At 44.6% G+C, this 18,642-nt stretch overlaps 1 protein-coding gene across 17 annotated transcripts in view; it reads right to left on the bottom strand.

Moving 5' to 3' along the window:
- The window catches only part of CLCN3 (chloride voltage-gated channel 3), a 130,067-nt gene that overhangs the window by 48,881 nt on the left and 62,544 nt on the right, over nt 1-18,642 (bottom strand). Inside the window, exon 1 of one of the 17 annotated variants that reach the window (XM_037897524.2) lies at nt 5,160-5,493. The exons of 14 other annotated variants lie outside the window; for them this stretch is intronic. In XM_037897524.2, the coding sequence (XP_037753452.1) occupies nt 5,160-5,238 (79 nt within the window). In that variant the 5' untranslated portion in view covers nt 5,239-5,493. Of the gene's footprint in view, nt 1-306; nt 338-5,159; nt 5,494-18,642 lie in introns of those variants that run through there. 2 more of the 17 variants (XM_037897525.2, XM_043545979.1) reach the window with 2 other exon arrangements.

Genomic DNA, 18,642 nt, shown 5'->3' with positions numbered 1-18,642 from the left:
AAGTTGCTGCACATGTGTTATGTGCAGCCTGATCCAATGCTTACTTAAGTCAATCTGAGTTTTTCACTGATTTCAGCGATCAGGCCCATTACGTGCATTGTCTTTGTTTTTTAAAATTGGGAATCTGAGTAAATGGTAAAGATGCACACTCCCCTTCAGGACAACCAGGAAACATCAAACTTGGTGAGCGTATCTGCAACAAGCTGGCAGGCAAGAGAACTCCTGATACTTTGGAAATATCTAAAGAGTCTGACTGTCAAAAATGGTGCAAAATTGAGCTCAAGAGAAAAAAGTGATGTAAATTACCAATAAAAATCTTCATGTTGGACAGACTCAGTATCATCTTATAATTCAGTACTGTAGTACTTCAAGTAAAACTCCTTCCATTATTAATTACACATGACATCTAAGGGAAAAATTAACAGTAGTCAAGTACTTAAAGGCATAGTTTTCCTAAGAAATAAAACACACTGTATAGTCTGAATTTTTTTAAAAACATATTACAGATGAAAGTAACACCTAAGATTATTAAAATTGAAAGATTAGATAAAAGAAAGATTTTTACTTATGCACTTGACAGTACTTTGCATAGTCAGTTGGCCACGATCCATCGAACACACATGCACTTTACTTCACACACAGGAGCAGTCCCATTTCAGCATCTAAAACCCATTTTCCTGACTGTGCAGTATTTTTAACACTTTTTTTGGCATTGGCTGGATTTCAAATTGACAATGTCTCTTTAATTTTAAATTAGTACAACAGGGAGCATAAGAAGAATTGAGGATGAGTCGAGTATAGCGTAAGAAGAGTACAGCCTACAGCCAAATTAAAGGAAGTTCAGACCATATATTCACTTTAACATTTATATTTACTGTACTATAAAGCACATTTGGGTGCGTTGGAGAGGTTTTAGTTGGGGGCTGAAGGTGAGAGCTAGTGGCATTCTGTTTTTTTCTTTGTTGGGCCTGTCCTGTAGTAGGTGACTTCTGGGTACTCTTCTGGCTCTGTCAATCTGTTTCTTCACTTTAGCAGGTGGGTACTGTAGTTTTAAGGACGCTTGACAAAGATCCTGTAGATGTTTGTCTCTGTCTGAGGGATTCGAGCAAATGAGGTTGTATCTTAGAGCTTGGCTATAGACAATGGATCATGTGGTGTGTCCTGGATGGAAGCTGGGAGGCATGTAGGTAAGTATAGCGGTCAGTAGGTTGCCGGTAGAGGGTGGTGTTTATGTGACCATCGCTTATTAGCACAGTAGTGTCCAGGAAATGGACCGCTTGTGTGGACTGGTCTAGGCTGAGGTTGATGGTGGGATGGAAATTGTTGAAATCATGGTGGAATTCCTCAAGAGCTTCTTTTCCATGGGTCCAGATGATGAAGATGTCATCAATGTAGCGCAAGTAGAGTAGGGACGTTAGGGGACGAGAGCTAAGGAAGCGTTGTTCTAAGTCAACCATAAAAATGTTGGCATACTGTGGGGCCATGTGGGTACCCATAGCAGTGCCGCTGACTTGAAGGTATATATTGTCCCCAAATGTGAAATAGTTGTGGTTGAAGACAAAGTCGCAAAGGTTAGCCACCAGGTTTGCCGTGACATTATCAGGGATACTGTTCCTGGTAGCTTGTAGTCCATCTTTGTGTGGAATGTTGGTGTAGAGGGCTTCCATAGTGGCCAGGAGGGTGTTTTCTGGAAGATCAACGATGGATTGTCGTCATAAATATAAAGGGAAGGGTAAACCCCTTTAAAATTCCTCCTGGCCAGAGGAAATCTCCTCTCACCTGTAAAGGGTTAAGAAGCTAGAGGTAACCTCGCTGGCACCTGACCAAAATGACCAATGAGGAGACAAGATACTTTCAAAAGCTGGGAGGAGGGAGAGAAACAAAGGGTGTGTCTGTCTGTCTATATTCTGTCTTTGCCGGGGATAGACCAGGAATGAAGCCTTAGAACTTTTAGTAAGTAATCTAGCTAGGTACGTGTTAGATTATGATTTCTTTAAATGGCTGAGAAAAGAATTGTGCTGAATAGAATAACTATTTCTGTCTGTGTATCTTTTTTGTAACTTAAGGTTTTGCCTAGAGGGGTTCTCTATGTTTTGAATCTAATTACCCTGTAAGGTATCTACCATCCTGATTTTACAGGGGGGTTTTTTTTTTTATTTCTATTTACTTCTATTTCTATTAAAAGTCTTTTTGTAAGAAAACTGAATGCTTTTTCATTGTTCTCAGATCCAAGGGTTTGGGTCTGTGGTCACCTATGCAAATTGGTGAGGCTTTTTATCCAACATTTCCCTGGAAAGGGGGGGTGCAAGTGTTGGGAGGATTGTTCATTGTTCTTAAGATCCAAGGGTCTGGGTCTGTAGTCACCTAGGCAAATTGGTGAGGCTTTTTTACCAAACCTTGTCCAGGAAGTGGGGTGCAAGGTTTTGGGAAGTATTTTGGGGGGAAAGACGTGTCCAAACAGCTCTTCCCCAGTAACCAGCATTTGTTTGGTGGTGGTAGCGGCCAATCCAAGGACAAAAGGGTGGAATATTTTGTACCTTGGGGAAGTTTTGACCTAAGCTGGTAAAGATAAGCTTAGGAGGTTTTTTTCATGCAGGTCCCCACATCTGTACCCTAGAGTTCAGAGTGGGGGAGGAACCTTGACAATTGTAGTTTCCTCAGGAAGTCAGTGGTGTCTCGAAGATAGCTGGAAGTGCTGGTAGCGTAGGGCCTGAGGAGAGAGTCCACATAGCCAGACAATCCTGCTGTCAGAGTGCCAATGCCTGAGATGATGGGGCGTCCAGGATTTCCAGGTTTATGGATCTTGGGTAGCAAACAGACAGACCAGTCCTCGCTTACAGACAGCTCCTCAACCTGACGCAAATACTCTCCAGCAACCACACACCACACAAGAAAAACATTAACCCAGGAACCTATCCTTGCAACAAAGCCCGATGCCAACTCTGTCCACATATTTATTCAAGTGACATCATCATAATTTGTTAGTCTCTAAGATGCCACAAGTACTCCTGTTTTTTTTTTTCCAATCTCAAGTTACTCCAAACTGAAGTATCATGAATATTGATCAAAAGTTATAAAATGGCTTGAATCACACTTGGAGCTTTCTGGTTGGCTGCAAGTGACGTCACCATCTTATCAATACTCAGTACAGCCCCGAATGGTTTTCTTTAGAGGGTGAGTAAATTGTGTTTTGTAAGAGCAATAAAGACAAACCAGACAGAGCATTTTACAGGATTACTTCCCCCGTGGGTATTGCAAGTTCCTCTGCCTTTGGCTTTATAACCTATATCATCACCCTAAATGTGTAATAATTGCCTAGAAAACTACAGCCTATTCTGTTAAAATGCTTAATTAAAATGCACAAAGGTAAAACATGACAAATTATATGGAGTGTCTTGAAGATTTCATCTTTATTTCTTCTTGACAGAATTATTGCAAAACCACATTCTGTGATGTCAGGCAATCAAAAAAGCCAAACAATCTGCTGCAGAACAACAAAATATTGTCAGCAAATCTTCACAATTGATTTCTATAAACCAGCCTGCAAAATTATCCAGCACAAAGGCAATCTGGTCAGAGAACGCTCATGTTCAAAAAGTAATAGTTAAGACAAGCACATTTTAATTTCTTCAGACACACACTGTACAAGAGGAAAGGCAACTAGTTCTAATGTAGCTTATTGCACATTATCTAAGGAATCACAAAAGCTGCTCATAACAAGCACTGAAATCCAAGCTGCAAATGCTGAATAAGCAAATGCACGGTCTAATTACTTCTTTGTAGAAATAAAAGCTTAAGTGGAAAGATTAAAGAATAACTTAGAATTTCCATACCATCCAGAACAAAAATTCATTTTATGTAAATCAAGCTATTATTCTCAAGCTATCTGTTCTCAAATTCCAACACAAAACACAGTTTTCTAAAGCAACAAATACTGATAACATTTCAATTTTACGTTAACAAACTTCAAGAAGAAACTAAATTGAGAAAGGCCTACAGTACTTAATTAGCAGAGATCCCTTTTTGAGCAGAAAAGTTCAACCTGACAGACCTGAGAGAACCAATCAAAGGAGACTTTTTTCCTGACTTTGAAGGTATGATTTCATTCTACTTCCACTGTAATAGAATCTACTTATCTCATCAATACTACACCAAATCTTTCCACATATTTTGCTTTAACACCTATAATGTATTGTAAGAAATAAAAGGCTGTGCCCATGCAAATAAAGAGAGATTTTTATCAACACTGGGAATGACATTACATTAATTTTAAAATCCTAATATCCTGTGAGCAAGAGAATCATAGAAATGAAGGACTAGAAGGGACCTCAATAGACTTAGTCTAGTCCCCTGCACTGAGGCAGGACTAAGAATTATCTAGACCATCCCTGACAGGTGTATGTCTAACCTAGTCTTAAAAACCTCCAATGACAGAGATTCTACAACCCCCATAGGTTATTTGTTCCAGTGTTTAACTACTCTTATAGTTAGGAATTTTTTCCTAGTGTCTAACCTAAATCTCCCTTCTACAATTTAAGCCCATTACTTCTTATCCTGTCCTCAGTGGATAAGAGGAACAATTCACCACCATCCTCTTTATAAAAACCTTTTACGTACTTGAAATGCAAATATTGAAAGTATCAACTGCACAACCAGGTATCTCTTAAAAAAACCCACTGATGTTGTTTTAATTAATATATTGTACTTTGATACTGTTTCTTTTAAATCTCAGACATGCCAGGAAGGAGTTTACTCTGAAAGCATGTACAGAAACTTCCAAGCCCAAGGTAATCGGTAGTCCCTTTAAGTTATCTAAAAGAAATTGCTTCCTTTATAAATTTCTACCAGTTTGGTCATGGTAAGCTACAAAAAAATTGATACGTTTATTTTCTTGGTGAAACGGAGGAGAAGTTTAAAAAGGCTAACGCACACTGAAAATGGAGTCACTAGCTAATGTGATGTGAAGCAGGACTAATCCGCCCACAGAGAAAACAATCAAGGACAGTACAAGGATCAGTAAGGGCTGGATTTTTTTCCTACAAAAACAAGCTAAACAAAGTGATGCAGCGATTAAAAGCTCTGCTTCAAATTTGAAAACAACCTACCACACAGACATGCAAACACACAAGAAATTGAATCATAACGTAAATTCATTATACCTCTTTTATGCAATTCTCTTAGTGGAATGTTGTCTCCTCCCCCATCGTATGGTAAATAAGGATCAGAAGATACATCCATGAGCGTAACAAACAAAAAGAGTGTTTGTTAGTTCAGAACAACCGAACCATTTCTTACACAACAGCAGCAGGCTGGGAAGCTGCCATATTTGATCAGGATTTGGACTGTGTGCTGGCTTGTTGCAGCAACTGGGTTCTTTCACAGTCGATGATGTCATCAAAGGGAAATTATTGCAGCCTGGTTGCTAGTGGCTACAATCTAGCAGTGCTTAAAGGCGGAACAGCAGACTTAATCAACGCAGCCTGCTGTGCCTGAAGGTGACTAAGCTTGAAATAAAACAGAATGAACTGGTTTTAAGAATATAAAATGCACCAGGCCACGTAAGTTAACACTGAAGTTACACTGCAACGCTACAGAAAAGGCAGCCATTTTGCCCTGGTGCTTGCTTTATACAGTAAAATCCAAACAATAGCCCCTAATTGCTTAGAATAAAGAAATGCTTACAGTTCATTTAAGTTATAAGAAAGATATACACAGTGACAGAGAAATCCAACTTCACTCCTAGTTCATCAAATGTGTCTTCTGAATACTAGCATTTAAATATAAACACTGATATGAACTGTAATAATGGCAGGAATGTCTGAATGGCAACTCAAAGGCACTTCCAAATTTTAAGACTCAAAAAATGTGAGCTTTTCTCACAAAGACAAGTTTACATTTTGAAGTATAAAACACAGGACAAAACAGATACTGTCCTGCAGTTTTTGTACTTGTTTCATCCACATTTCTACTGACATCCCAGGGAAAGTGTTTAAATAATCAGACATTTAAAAAATATTATTTAAGAGGAGATACAAACCAAGGATCTGGAGCCTAGCTATTCAAAGGTTTTTAGCCACCTAACTCCCTTTGATTTCAGTGGAAGTTAGGTGCCTAAAAACCCTTGAAGATCTGGGCCTAAATCAATAAATTGTAGTAGAAAACAGAAACTGAGGTCCTGCCCGCCACTATTTTATTATTTATTATTGTTGTTATTATTTTGTGGCACCCAAATTTAATTCTTTGGCCAAGTTGTTTCAGGAAGAACAGTGTAGCTTAGTAGAAAATGGAGAAACAGTTCTGTCCCAAGATCCAATGAATCATCTTTTCAGTCTTAATCCACATTTGCCCCTTAGAGCTTGTTTACACAAAAAAGTTGCACCAGTGTAACTTAAATTGTTAAATTCGTGCAAAACATGATGTAGACACCATTATTATGGTTTTATTTAAACAGGTAATGACGTAAGTTAAACTTAAGCGAAAGTCAGTGTCTGCGTGGGCCAGGTCTAAATGACAAAGTTTTCTCAGAATAGCTACAGTGGTCAGAGATGTGAAAAACCTGTACTCCTACCCAACACAACTATGCCAGTAAAACCCTGGACAGCTTTTCCTCAGTGGCTGCTCATAGATTGGTTGCCAAACAGAGTCCTTTTTTTGAATAGCCTTAGAAACCCGTATGCTCATTTTTCTTCTCAATTATGAGTGATTTTTGCATTCCCATTGTTCATAATTGCTCTGTACATTCCCTTCCCTGCCCTCCAACATGATGAAAGTGTTTTTTAAAGAGTGAGATACAATGCATGCCAACCTAACATAACTATGGACAGGCATATTACATTTTTTACATTACATATTACAGGCATTTTTTTTCTTTTCCCATAAGAGTATATGTGCACAGGATGAAGTGCACCACATGTTGTGATAGGCATGTGTAGGACCTATGGATCGTGAAAGTTGTTTTGTGGGAAGTATTTATCATCATAACAGTGGACATAAGTCTGTACATTTTGCATCTATTATTGCAGGTTGTGGTGCCACTTTGATCTGTGGGTATCTTGCTTCTGATGACGAGCTTGGTGAATTGTGTGTGTGTGGGCGGGGGGTGTTTAAAGGTCAGAAGAGTGGGTGCAGGAAAGATTTCTTTTAGGATGTGATCCTCATCAATTTTCGATTGTAATTGTTTAATGATACCTAAGGGTATCATTTAGTCAGGGGTATTTTTAGTAAAAATCATGGACAGGTCACAGGCAATAAACAAAAATTCATGGCCCCTGACCTGTCCATGACTTATAATATAAATACCCCTGACTAAATCTTGCGGTGGGGGAGGGAGGTGCACTGCTGGGGAGAGACGGGGGAGAGAGACGGGGGGCGCTGCTGGGAGGGGGCGCCGGGGGCAGCCCAAGCAGTGGCTGTTCCAGCCGGCCACCCTGGGACCGCTGCCGGGGGCCACCCGAACAGCAGCTGGTGTGGCAGTCCCCGGGGCCTCTCCAGCAGCGATTGGTGTGGCTGCCCCACCTGAGCAGCTGGCCCTGGAGTCATCCACACTGGCTGCTTCAGAAGTCACAGAGCCTTAATGATGCCCCATATGGGTTCCTGTGTGGTTGGTAGGTGACAACCGGGGGTGTGTCCTCAGAAAAGGGTTTTTCCCAGATTGAAGCAGGTTCTCTCAGGGTATTCAGATGGCACATTCCAAGAAGGGTGTTTACATTATTTCTAATGTAATGTTTCTTATTTCATCTATGCAATTTTGGGGCAAATTCAGAATTAGGAATCTGTATTGTTAATTACCTAGCTATTTCAGAAATTTTGAAGTCAGTATGTAATATTAAGAACTGCATGTGTTACAGTTAACAAGCGAAGAATCGATTTTTAGAATTTCCTTCATTTCATAGGATATACTAAGGCCTTCTTTTTAAGGTAGTAATTTGTGCATCCATACATCTGGCACTTTGATGAAAAATGGCTTAAAAACAACTCACAAGTGGCTAGCAGGCTCAAAGTGTAACTTGTTTCCAAAGAAATTTCATCATTATTACATACTGAGACTTCAGTCCTGGAAACCTGAATAACTTTACAAATCTGAGTAGTCCCATTGTGCTCAAGGGAACCGCTCAATTCTATAACGTTTCTCAGAGTATGTCTACAGTATATTGGCACAACTGCAGCAATGCTGCTGTACTGTAGACACTTGCTACAGTGATGGAAAGAGTGCCCCTTCCCCTCTCTAGAGGCGGTTAGTTAGGCTGATGGAAGAATTCTTCCATAGATCTAGCAGCATCTACAGTCGAGGTTAGGTTGACCTAACTACATCTCACAGGACCTGAAATTTTTCACAGTCCTGAGAAATGTAGGTAGGTTAACATAGGTGTTGACCAGGTTTCAGGTGAATAAAACTGCAGGACTGGACCCTTAAATTCCATGTTTTGGAACTCTCACGACATATACCATTTAATCTTATGCATAGGTTACATTTGAAGAATTATTTCTAAAGGCTCAACAGTCATTTTCCTCCCTGTTGTTCTTCAAAAATGAAAAGTTTCTCCTCCTTGTTCTACACAGAATTCCACAAAGAACAGAAGTCTTTCAAAATGACTGCCAGCTCAATTGTTGTCATTGGGACTGAAGTCACATCTGTCCTCATCTGATGGTCATTTCAGGAATGAGAATGGACATGAGTATATTCACTTCCGGACATACTGGGGCAGCCACCATCCTGTGAACAGCTTCACTTCATTGTCATTGACAACAATGAAAGACGGTGACCATTTTGAAAGAATTCAAACCTTATGAGTTTCTCTGAAGATTTAATATACTAGTATGACTGAAAGCACCCCTGTATTCACACCCTATACACTATTGTAATAATCTTTGTATAAAATATGCCTTCTGAGGTACCATTTGAAAACTAATAACCCACTGGTCAATAATGTGATGAAATGTGTGTAGCAACATTAGATGAAAAGTTATAAACATAAGCTGAAATTAGGTTTGAAATGTGTTTTTCAGACAAATCCAGGTAAATTACTTTCTCAAAGACAAAGGACAAGGTGACACCTCTAGCCAGCTGTCATTAAAGTTGAAAGGCAATCACCTATCCAGTGGCCATTCTTTGGCAAGGAAGTGGGGCAGGAACAAACAGATCTGCATTTTAGCAAACAGAATGGAACCCCTTTCACCACCATACTCTTTGTCTCCGTCCCCACAGCAGGAATGAATTTTATATAGGGGCAAACCTCAGGAAAATGCATTTTCAAAGGATGACTGAACTATAAAAATGAGGGGCAAACACACTCCAATTTATCTCTCCCTAGACATCTCTCTCTTTTTTACCCATGAAGACAAAAGAAACTGCCTTTGGGAGCAGATCCTGGCCTGAGAATTTGGTCAGCCATGTTACTGGGAACACACAGTGAGAGATTTCACCTTGATCCAAGTCTAGTTTGTTAAGTTTTAGTACTAGGAAGCATTTTATCTTTATTTCTCTTGTAACCATTTCTGATTTTACTGCCTTATACTTGTACTGACTTAAGATCTCTCTCTCTCTCTCTCTCTCTCTCTGTTTGTAGTTAAATAAACTTGTTTTATTCTTTAATTAAAGCTAATCCAGTGTTTTCTTTAAACTGAACTGAGCAGGTAACTCCATTTAAAACAGCAAACTGTTGTACACTGACCCCTTACAGGGGCACCAGACCTCCAACAGCTAGACTGTTCAGGAGGGGGCTGGGCAGTGCAGAACACATTTGGGGGGGAAACCCAGAACTGGGAGTGAGGTAGGGTCATTCTGCACGTGATAACCAAGACAGATGGAAGCCAGAGTGTGAATGGAGTATGCCAACAGACTGCTGGGGTCGGCATTGCTGGACCAAGGCTGTGGCTACACACAGACATTCGGGGTGTGACCTGCATGCTGGCAGGCTGATTGCAACTGACCCAAGTTGGAAGCTACAACAGCAAAGCACAGTGAGGTACCCAAGGTTGCAGTGCAGGGGTGACAGTCACTCACTGGTCTGGATTGCATCACAGAATGTTATGAACAGCCTCTTTCAGCTATGAAAAATTATAACAAGAAATGACTCAATTCTATATATTTCTTTTCAGAACTGACCTGTTTCACCAGAACTACTCAACAGTGAGGGCAGGAAGGAGAGAAAAACTAGACTGTGTGTAAGGGAACGTAGAAGGTGCAGGAGTGAGGAAAAAGCTGGATATGGAAGACAGGAGGAAGCAGAATTTGTGATGTATATGTAGCAGAATGTATAAAGGTGCAAGAGGCAGGATGAACTTGGAAAACAGGAAGTAGGGGGGAAATGAGAGGGTAGTACAAAGATGTCGCAATTACCCCACAACTAGATGTAAAAAAACCAAGAAATCCAGAGTTAAAGTTAAATTTAAACATATTAAGTTATGGAAACGCATAGTTAAAGAATCCAAAGAACCTATTTCTGTTGTGCAATGATGCCACAGGGGATTGGGGAAATTTAATGTGTCTTTAAAAATCAGTTTACTCTAATTTAGGAACATAAATACTAAAATGCCTTAAATCACATGTTTTTTGCCTGGTGTCACTACAGGGTAGAGTTAAGGTGTTTTGGTGTCCTAACTATTCATTTATATACCTTAAAAACACTTAGATTTCTTTTAAGTTTAACTATAATTCTAAATTCCCAAATTTACAGTGCTTGGTTTTGGAATAACGACAACATCTCTAATATTTTTTTATATGTACTGTCAATCTTAACACTTTTTTTCTGGGAATAGTATAGCAGAAGCTGGTAGTGACTAACACTTCCCATGCTAAAAAGATTCTTGCCACCTTTTCTCTGAGATGCTCTCACACCTCCATAAGTTGCAGCAAGCCTCTGGTATTTGGCAGGGGGACAGCTCTCAAGTACAGAAGTGCAGTTTCTTCGCCCAATTAAACTTATTTAGATTTTGCTGAAGATATAAATGACTAAAAATCATCATTCCCTTCCCTTGTTTGCAAGCCTTAGGAATGTTTTGGCTCATGCCTAAACAACAGCTTAACACAGGGGTGGGCAAACTGCAGCCTGCAGGCCGGATCTGGCCCCTCAGGGCTTTGGATCAGGCCCGCAAGATTGCCCCCCGTGGTGCCGCGGGCCCCGCGCCGCTCTCAGAAGCAGCTGACACCACGTCCTGGGGCCCTGGGGAGGGGTAGAGGGCTCCGTGCGTTGCCCTTGCCTCCAGACACTGCCCCGTGCAGCTCCCATTGGCTGGGAACGGGGAACCGCGGCCAATGGGAGCTTCGGGGGAGGTACCTGTGCCCTGCTCGCCCACCCTGGCCCCATGCCATGCCGCTCCGGGAAGTGGCCAGAACCACATCCCTGCACGGAGCCCTGTGCGCGCCACGCCCCCAGGGGCCTAGCAGCGATGTGGTTCTGGCCTCTTCCCAGAGGAGCATGCCGTGGGGCCAGGGCGGGTGGGCAGGCAGGCAGGGAGCCTGCCCTGGCCCAGGTGCGTGCCGCTGCCACTCCGGAGCTGCTTTAGGTAAGTGGTGCCGGGCCAGAGCCCAAACCCCTCCGGCACCCCGCCCCACAACTCCCTGCCTAAGCCCCCTCCCGCAGTCTCCACCCCTCTTGCACCCCTGCCCTGAACCCCCCCTGCACTCCGCATCCCTCCTGTGCCCCAACTCCCTTCCCTGAGCCCCCTCATACACCCCGCATCCCTCCTCTGCCCCAATCCTTTGTCCTGAGCCCGTTCCTGCACACTGCACCCCCTCCCACACCCCACACTCACTCCCGCACCCCAAGCCCCCCTCCCGGCCCTGCATACAATTTTCCCACCCAGATGTGGCCCTTGGCCCAAAAAGTTTGCTCACCCCTGGCTTAACATTCACATTTCTAGGCTGACCACCCACTGGAACCAAAGCAGCAAGCACCAGCACCCCCTCCCCCCACCCCGCCCTACTGGGAACATCTAGGAGATGCTGGAGCAGTCTCCCCCACCCATAATGCCCAGTTCCCCACCTCTTCTTTCCCACCCCATGTTTCAGTATCAGTCCCCATCCCATCCAGACTCCTTATCTCAATGTACTCCCCCTCCTTTCATGCTTCCAGCTCTTGGCTCCTCAGCATTCCAGTCAGACAGCGTCCTACGCTACACTGGGCCCAGAAGAGGGGTCACTGAAAGCACAGGAAAAACAGATTCCTGGCTCTCCATTCCAGTGCCTGGACCCAGAACCAGGTTTACCATGGCGCCAGTGGCACCGTGGCGCCGGGCCCAGAGTCAGAAGGGGCCCCGGCAAGCTTGATCCCACGGCCGGCTGAGCCAGCCATGAAAGTTGTCCCCACCCCTGCTCTACCCCAGTCCCACCCCCACTCCACCCTTTCCCCTGAGCAACGGGGGGACTGCAGCAGGGGTCAGGCACGCCCTGCACTCACCGGGCAGCAGGAAGTGGAGTGACCTGGCTGCAGCCTGCTCTGCGCTGCTGGTGAGTGCTGGGGGCAGTTCCCCCCAGCCACCCAGTCCTAAGGCTGGGAGCTAGGGGAGCAGAGCGGAGTAGGCTGGGGCTGGGTCTCTCCACTTCCCGCTGCCCCATGAGTGCGGGGTCAGGCTCCACTGGCTTGTCCTGGGGGACGGTTTCCTCCTACCCCCAAAGCCTGGGGAGGAGATGGAGCGGTGGGGAAGGGGCATTGGATGGGGAAGAGAAGGGGATAGAGGAACCAGGGGCAGAGGGAAAGAGGCAGTGGGGAAGGAAGGGGGTGGGATGGGGAAGAGATGAAGTGGTGGGGAAGGGGCATGGGATGGGGAAGAGAAGGGGATAGGGAAAGCAGGGGCCCAGCATGCGGATCCCCTTGGCAGCAGCTGGGGCTCCCCTGTTAAGCAGGCCCATCAAACCCTCACCCTGACAAGCCCCACCTGCCCTGCATCTGTACCACCCCGATGAGCTGCCCCCAGACACCCTCCCCACTGAGCCTCAACCACCTATACCTGGACCCCTACCCAAATGAACCCCACCTCCCCTGTACCCATACCCCCACACCCCGCGATGAGCTCCAACCACTTTCACTTGGTCCCCCTTGCAAACTCCCATTGCCCCTGCACCTGGAACCTCCCTGTGCATCCAGACTGCCCCACACAGAACTCTCTTACCCCCATCTGGATTCCCCCACACTAAGTCCCTCTATACTTGGATCCTGCTGCCAGGCTGAGCCTCCTTGCCCACAGCTGGTGTGCCTGGCGCACAAGGGAAAGACCCAGGGTGTTTATGTGGCAGGCATATTCCTTGTGCTGTGCGAGGGTCAGGTTCAGCCTCACTGCCAAGTCCCTGTCCCAGGGAGCAGGAGAGGCTGCAGGGTATTCTCCCACCTCCATGCAGCCAGTGGCCTGTGCTCCCCACTGCCATGGTGGAGTTTCCACATTTATTTATTGTAAAAAAAACAAAACAAAACCAAAACACCCGCAGAATTTTAAAATATTATGCACAGAATTTGATGCAGAATTCCCTCAGGAATATGGGGCGCTGTACAGATGGGACTGTGAAGGGGGTGCTGGACAGTAGGGGACCTGTGGGTGGGGGAGCTGGGCAGGGGGTATGGTGTGCAGGGTGCTGTGCAGTTGTGGTGGGAGGTCAGTGGGAGGGTCTCTAGGTAGGGGGTGCTGGACATAGTGGGTCCAGGACCATTGGGCATAGGGATCTGTGGGGAAGGTCTCTGGGCGAGGGGGCACTGGGCTTAAGGGCAGGGTACTGGGCAGGGGGGCAGTGTGGAAGGGGCACGCTGGCACCGCAGGGCTGGGCTGGCCAGTGTGCGTCTAGCAGTCGTGGGTTTGTAAACAGTGCCCTTGTGCTGGGCTGAGTGGGGCCACTCCCGCTGTGCCTCATTGCTCCCAACTGGCCCCTTGCTCTGCGGACCGCTGCCCATCACATGCCCTGTTTCCCCAATGGGGGCCCACAAATAGGGTTGGCACTGGGCCCACAAAAAGTTAATCCAGCCCTGCCCGGACCTAAGACAGCCTGGAGCTGTCAGGAGCTGCAGTTGAAGAGAAAGGCCTGTTTAACCTCCTGCAGCCACAGACTAGAGCATCGTCAGGGCAGACAATCTTCAGAAACTTTAAATGGTTAACTAACAAGCCTCTACTGAGTATACGCCAACTGTGATTTTTCAAGGGCTTCTACCTAACCAAATTTGGTGGATTTTCACAGGAAAGGAAAAGGCACATCCCTGACATAAAGGCAGTCCCTTGCCAAACTGCCAAAAGTCCCTGCTGCAAAGCTGAAGTGTTAGAGCTTCTCAAAGAGAAGGTCACCAGAATTTTTAACATGGGCAAACAATGTATGTTTCTGTAACCTCCTTGTCAGAAACGGCTGAACCATTCTAACTGAAATAGTAATAATAAAAATCCTGAACCAGACACTTGGCATGGAAATTTTCAACACAAATGGTTAAAAGTTTGGCAAAGTTATAAGCAACTGAGAAGCAGGGCTGGCTCTAGGTTTTTTGCCACCCCAAGCAAAAAATTTGCTGCCCCAAGATCAGGTGGGGTTGGGCCTCGCAGGCGGTGCTGGAAGTGGAGGGAGTGATGTCACCTTCTCCCAGCGCCTGCAGAGGCTTTACTCCTCCCCCCTCCGCCCAGCCGCGCAGAGAAGCCCCGATATAAGGGGTGGCACAAGGCAGTGCAGCAGCCAGTGCGCAGAGGAGGTGGCGCAGCCCCGGCTCCCCGGCAGGACTCGCCCTCTCCTCCCCAGGTAGCAGCTGGGCCCCGGCAGCTCAGCATCCCAGGGCTGGGGCTTTCCCTTCCCACTGCGGTCGGGGGCGCAGCGCCCTCGCCTCATCCAAGTGGCGCAGCTCCGAGAGCACAACTGCCCCGAAAAGAAAGCGTGGCCGGAACGCTGCCCCTGGAAATGTGCTGCCCCAAGCATGTGCTTGCTTTGCCGGTGCCTAGAGCTGGTCCTGCTGAGAACAGGGTCTTATAGTGGGAAGCATCAGGCAAGCTTAATAATAGGTGGTTCTACCATGCCTGCCGCAATAAACACAGTAGCACTAAAAACACAACTGAAAGTGGCAAATCTGTGTTTCATATGAAAGTATGTCACACTGCCAAAAGTTGTGTTCTGATATTTATTATACAAACTATAGAAGCTAATGCAAATTTTTGGCATTTTTTTTTTTTTTGGTCAGTTGGAGCCATAGTAAAATTTTTGTTACTTTGTTTGTATTTCTTATGTTGATTTAGTCCCCATCAACCAATCACATGACTATTGTGCACAATCACTGTGGCATAACCAAGAACTTTGTTTTAGATCCAGCCTGACCAAGGTGCCCTGACCCAGGAACCACTCAATAGGCAGCTTCCCCTCTGCCCCATCAGTTCCTATTTGTTTATAGTCTGAATAGTAGTGACAATGTAAGACTCCTCAGGAACGCTCTCTCTCTTGCTCCCACGGATGAGCTGTGGAAGAAAAATGAAGTCAGATCCTAACTAACAAGGGAGTGGGACAGAAGAGCATGTTGGAGTTTCACACACAATTAATATTTAGACCCCAACAGTTGCATCTTCCCTGTACTTCCCTGGTCTATGGGGAAGAGGTATGTTTCTCTACTGCTGTTAGAACCCTGAATGCAGGGGGAGAGAAAGAAGAGACAAACTAACAAGGGAGAAGCAAGGTGGAACAGAAGAGAAAGCCAAGGAAAGGAGGACCATTAGGCTTCTGGGAGGCCTACTTTTACAGCTTGGCTCAGACCTTATAACTAAGGCTTTATCTCTGTCACGGAGGTCACAGATTCTGTGACTTTCTGTGATCTCAGTTACTTTTCCAGAGGCTGGTGAGGCTGCCCAAGCAGATCAGGTAGCCTCTGGGACAGCTGCACCAGGCGCTGCTGGGGCAGTCTCGGGCCACCACAGCTCCCTGACCCCAGCAGCAGTAGTTTGGATGTGGGAGGAGGCTCAAGGCTGGAGCAGAAGGTTGGGATGCAGGGTGGTGCTTACCTCGGGGAGGGAGCTCCCCAGAAGTGGCCGGCATGTCCCTGCAGCTCCTAGGCATTAAGAAAAAGTAGATGTGCTGTTAATACCCTTGTCTCTATATACAATATACTGAGCTTGGGAGTCTCACTGGGCCATTTAGGGTATGTCTACACTGCAATTAAAAAAACTATGGCTGACCCTTCTCCCACTTGTGGGGTCCATCCCTGAGCCCAAACATCTACACTGCAATTATATAGACTTGACAAGCTGTCATGGGTATTTTATTGCAGTGTAGATATACCCTTAGAATCTTTTTTGCTGCAACCTCCTATTCCCTGGACTTCCTACCTTTCACTCCTTCCTTCTCTAGGTCTATCCAAAATTCTGCTGCCAATATAATCTTCCTCTTTTGCTCTTCCGATTATATCCCAATTCTTCTCTGGTTTCTACACACTTTCTGCATCAAGTGCAAGCTCCTAATCCTCACTTCAAAAAGCTATACACAAATCTTCTTTCCTCCTATATCTTGCCTTAATCGTCAACTATACCTCTTCCCATTTCTGCCCAGGCTTCTGTCAAATTATCCCAATTGTCTCCTTTGCCTATATCTAACTTTGTGCATTCTTTCAGCACCACTTCTTGCATCTAAAACAGCTTCCCTAATAATGCATTTGTTCACTAAATGTCTTCAGTCAGCTTTTGGGCATCAAGGTTTAGATTTTTGGCTAGACAACTCTGGGAAGGAATGGGTATAAATCATCACCCATTTTGTTTTATATTGCATTTCACTCGCTTGTGACTTTAAAATATAAGCTCTTTTTCTTATCCTCTTCCTAGTATTTGCATTAGCAATGCACTGGGATTACAAGGTTTTTTGCACACCTTTGGTCTGTGTATTTTATGCTGATAGCTCTGGGAGCCTGATGAGCATATGTCAAAGAAGTAGTTTACTGTGTGGTTGTAGATAATGTATAGTGCACTAGTAACTATTCTGGAGCATATTTTGTTAAAAAAAGTCTTAGCAATACAAGATCTCAACTGCAATACTTTATTGTGTATTTACTGAGAAGTTGGGGAAAGAGTGGCCTTTTGTCCATGTGAATTATAGGATATACTGGTCAGTGATGTGTGATTAACAACGTTTTGCTGGAAAATCAATACTCAGAGGCTTCACTGTAGCATTCTGTGCTGCCACCTTGGAGGGAAGTCATGTTTTCTCAGTTACTGGGATTATTTATTCTCCAACTCAGTAGCAAAATCAACTTTTAGAATGCTGTCACATCACCTATGGAATGATGGGGGCATCAAAATGAGCACTCTAATCTGAATGTCTATCAGGCAGTTATGCTTACAATCCTTCACTATATAGCTGAGAGAGACAACATGGCCGCCACATTAGAAAACTGGACCAGTTTCCTACTGTCTTCAATCTGTTTGCAGGGTCAAGTGGTGGGACAAGATTCACACTATCAAAATCCTTTTTCATTGCCTGATGTCTGGCATTCAAAGCATACGTGTGAAAGCTCAGCTGCATTGGTCTGGGAATCTTGTTGAAATGGCCAACTCAGAAATACTCAAGGCCATATTTTATAGTCCGCTACAGCAAGGTGTTACAATGTATCAATGTGGGGGGAGAAATTAAGGATGTTATGGACCCCTGCTAAGAAGTCACAGTTACAGATGTCCCTAAATTAGGATTTATCACCTAACTGATCTCAGTACAAATAAGGATAAGGGACAAGAAAAGGTAACTAAAAAGGTGGTTTAACATAAGGTAAATATATGGACAAATATGTCAGTAGCTTGCATGGGCATGAAGCCCAGAACCCTCTCCTTCTACAAATGATAGACAAAGGGACTTATACTTTACAGATCAAAGTTCATCTAACCATCTGCCTCGGCCTCAAGATGTTGGATCCGGACCTACCACTGCGCTTGGGAATGACAAGCGGCGCAAGAGGGACTTGGACCTTTGATGACTGCTGGACGAGGATTAGGATCAGGATCATTTCTCAGGTAAGTAGCTGTGGCAGTATCTTTCAGAGATCTTTTGGCAGTTCTTGATCCGATGATGCAAATGTGGGCTGCTGCTAGGGAGGACAGCGCCCTAAAGCCTGTGGGGACCGGGGGCTTTTATATCCTCTGGTCTCTTGGCATATTAGTGACCACCTGACGAGTGCCTTCCCCGCCTTTCCACAAAAAAGCGCCAAACTCAAATTAAAGGACACCAAAGTTCCAAACAGAAGGGTAGCCAACATGGCTGCCAAATAACTACTAGACACCATTCAAGATGGTGATTTTAACAAATTTTTGACATTACCATTTCCCAAGTAAATAATACAAGATACCAGATAGACATGAATCAGAGCATGCATATTAAAACATAAATACATGAATAATACTGTAAAAAAAACACCGGTTCTCATGGTGGCCAATGCACAAACTATCAAGACACAGTGAAGTCAAACTTGGACGCATATCAGGTTGACCCCAACAACAGGGAAGCAAAGTGGTGGCAGACCTGTCATGTCACCATTAACCACTTTGAAGCATGGTGCACATTAACATCTGATGTGAAAAAAGCAAAAAAAAGCAAAACAAGGATACAACAGCATGCAATGGTCCTGGACAATCTTGCCTAACCCACTTGGAACTGTGTTTGTGGTTCTTGCATTGGTCTGACCTTGCATATTTGTGTTCACCAACAGCATTTGCTAAATC

This window comes from Chelonia mydas, chromosome 4, assembly GCF_015237465.2.
Source record: "Chelonia mydas isolate rCheMyd1 chromosome 4, rCheMyd1.pri.v2, whole genome shotgun sequence".
Lineage (NCBI taxonomy): Eukaryota > Metazoa > Chordata > Testudines > Cheloniidae > Chelonia > Chelonia mydas.
The sequence above is the reverse complement of the archived record's forward strand: the minus strand, read 5'-3'. Positions and strand labels throughout refer to the sequence as shown.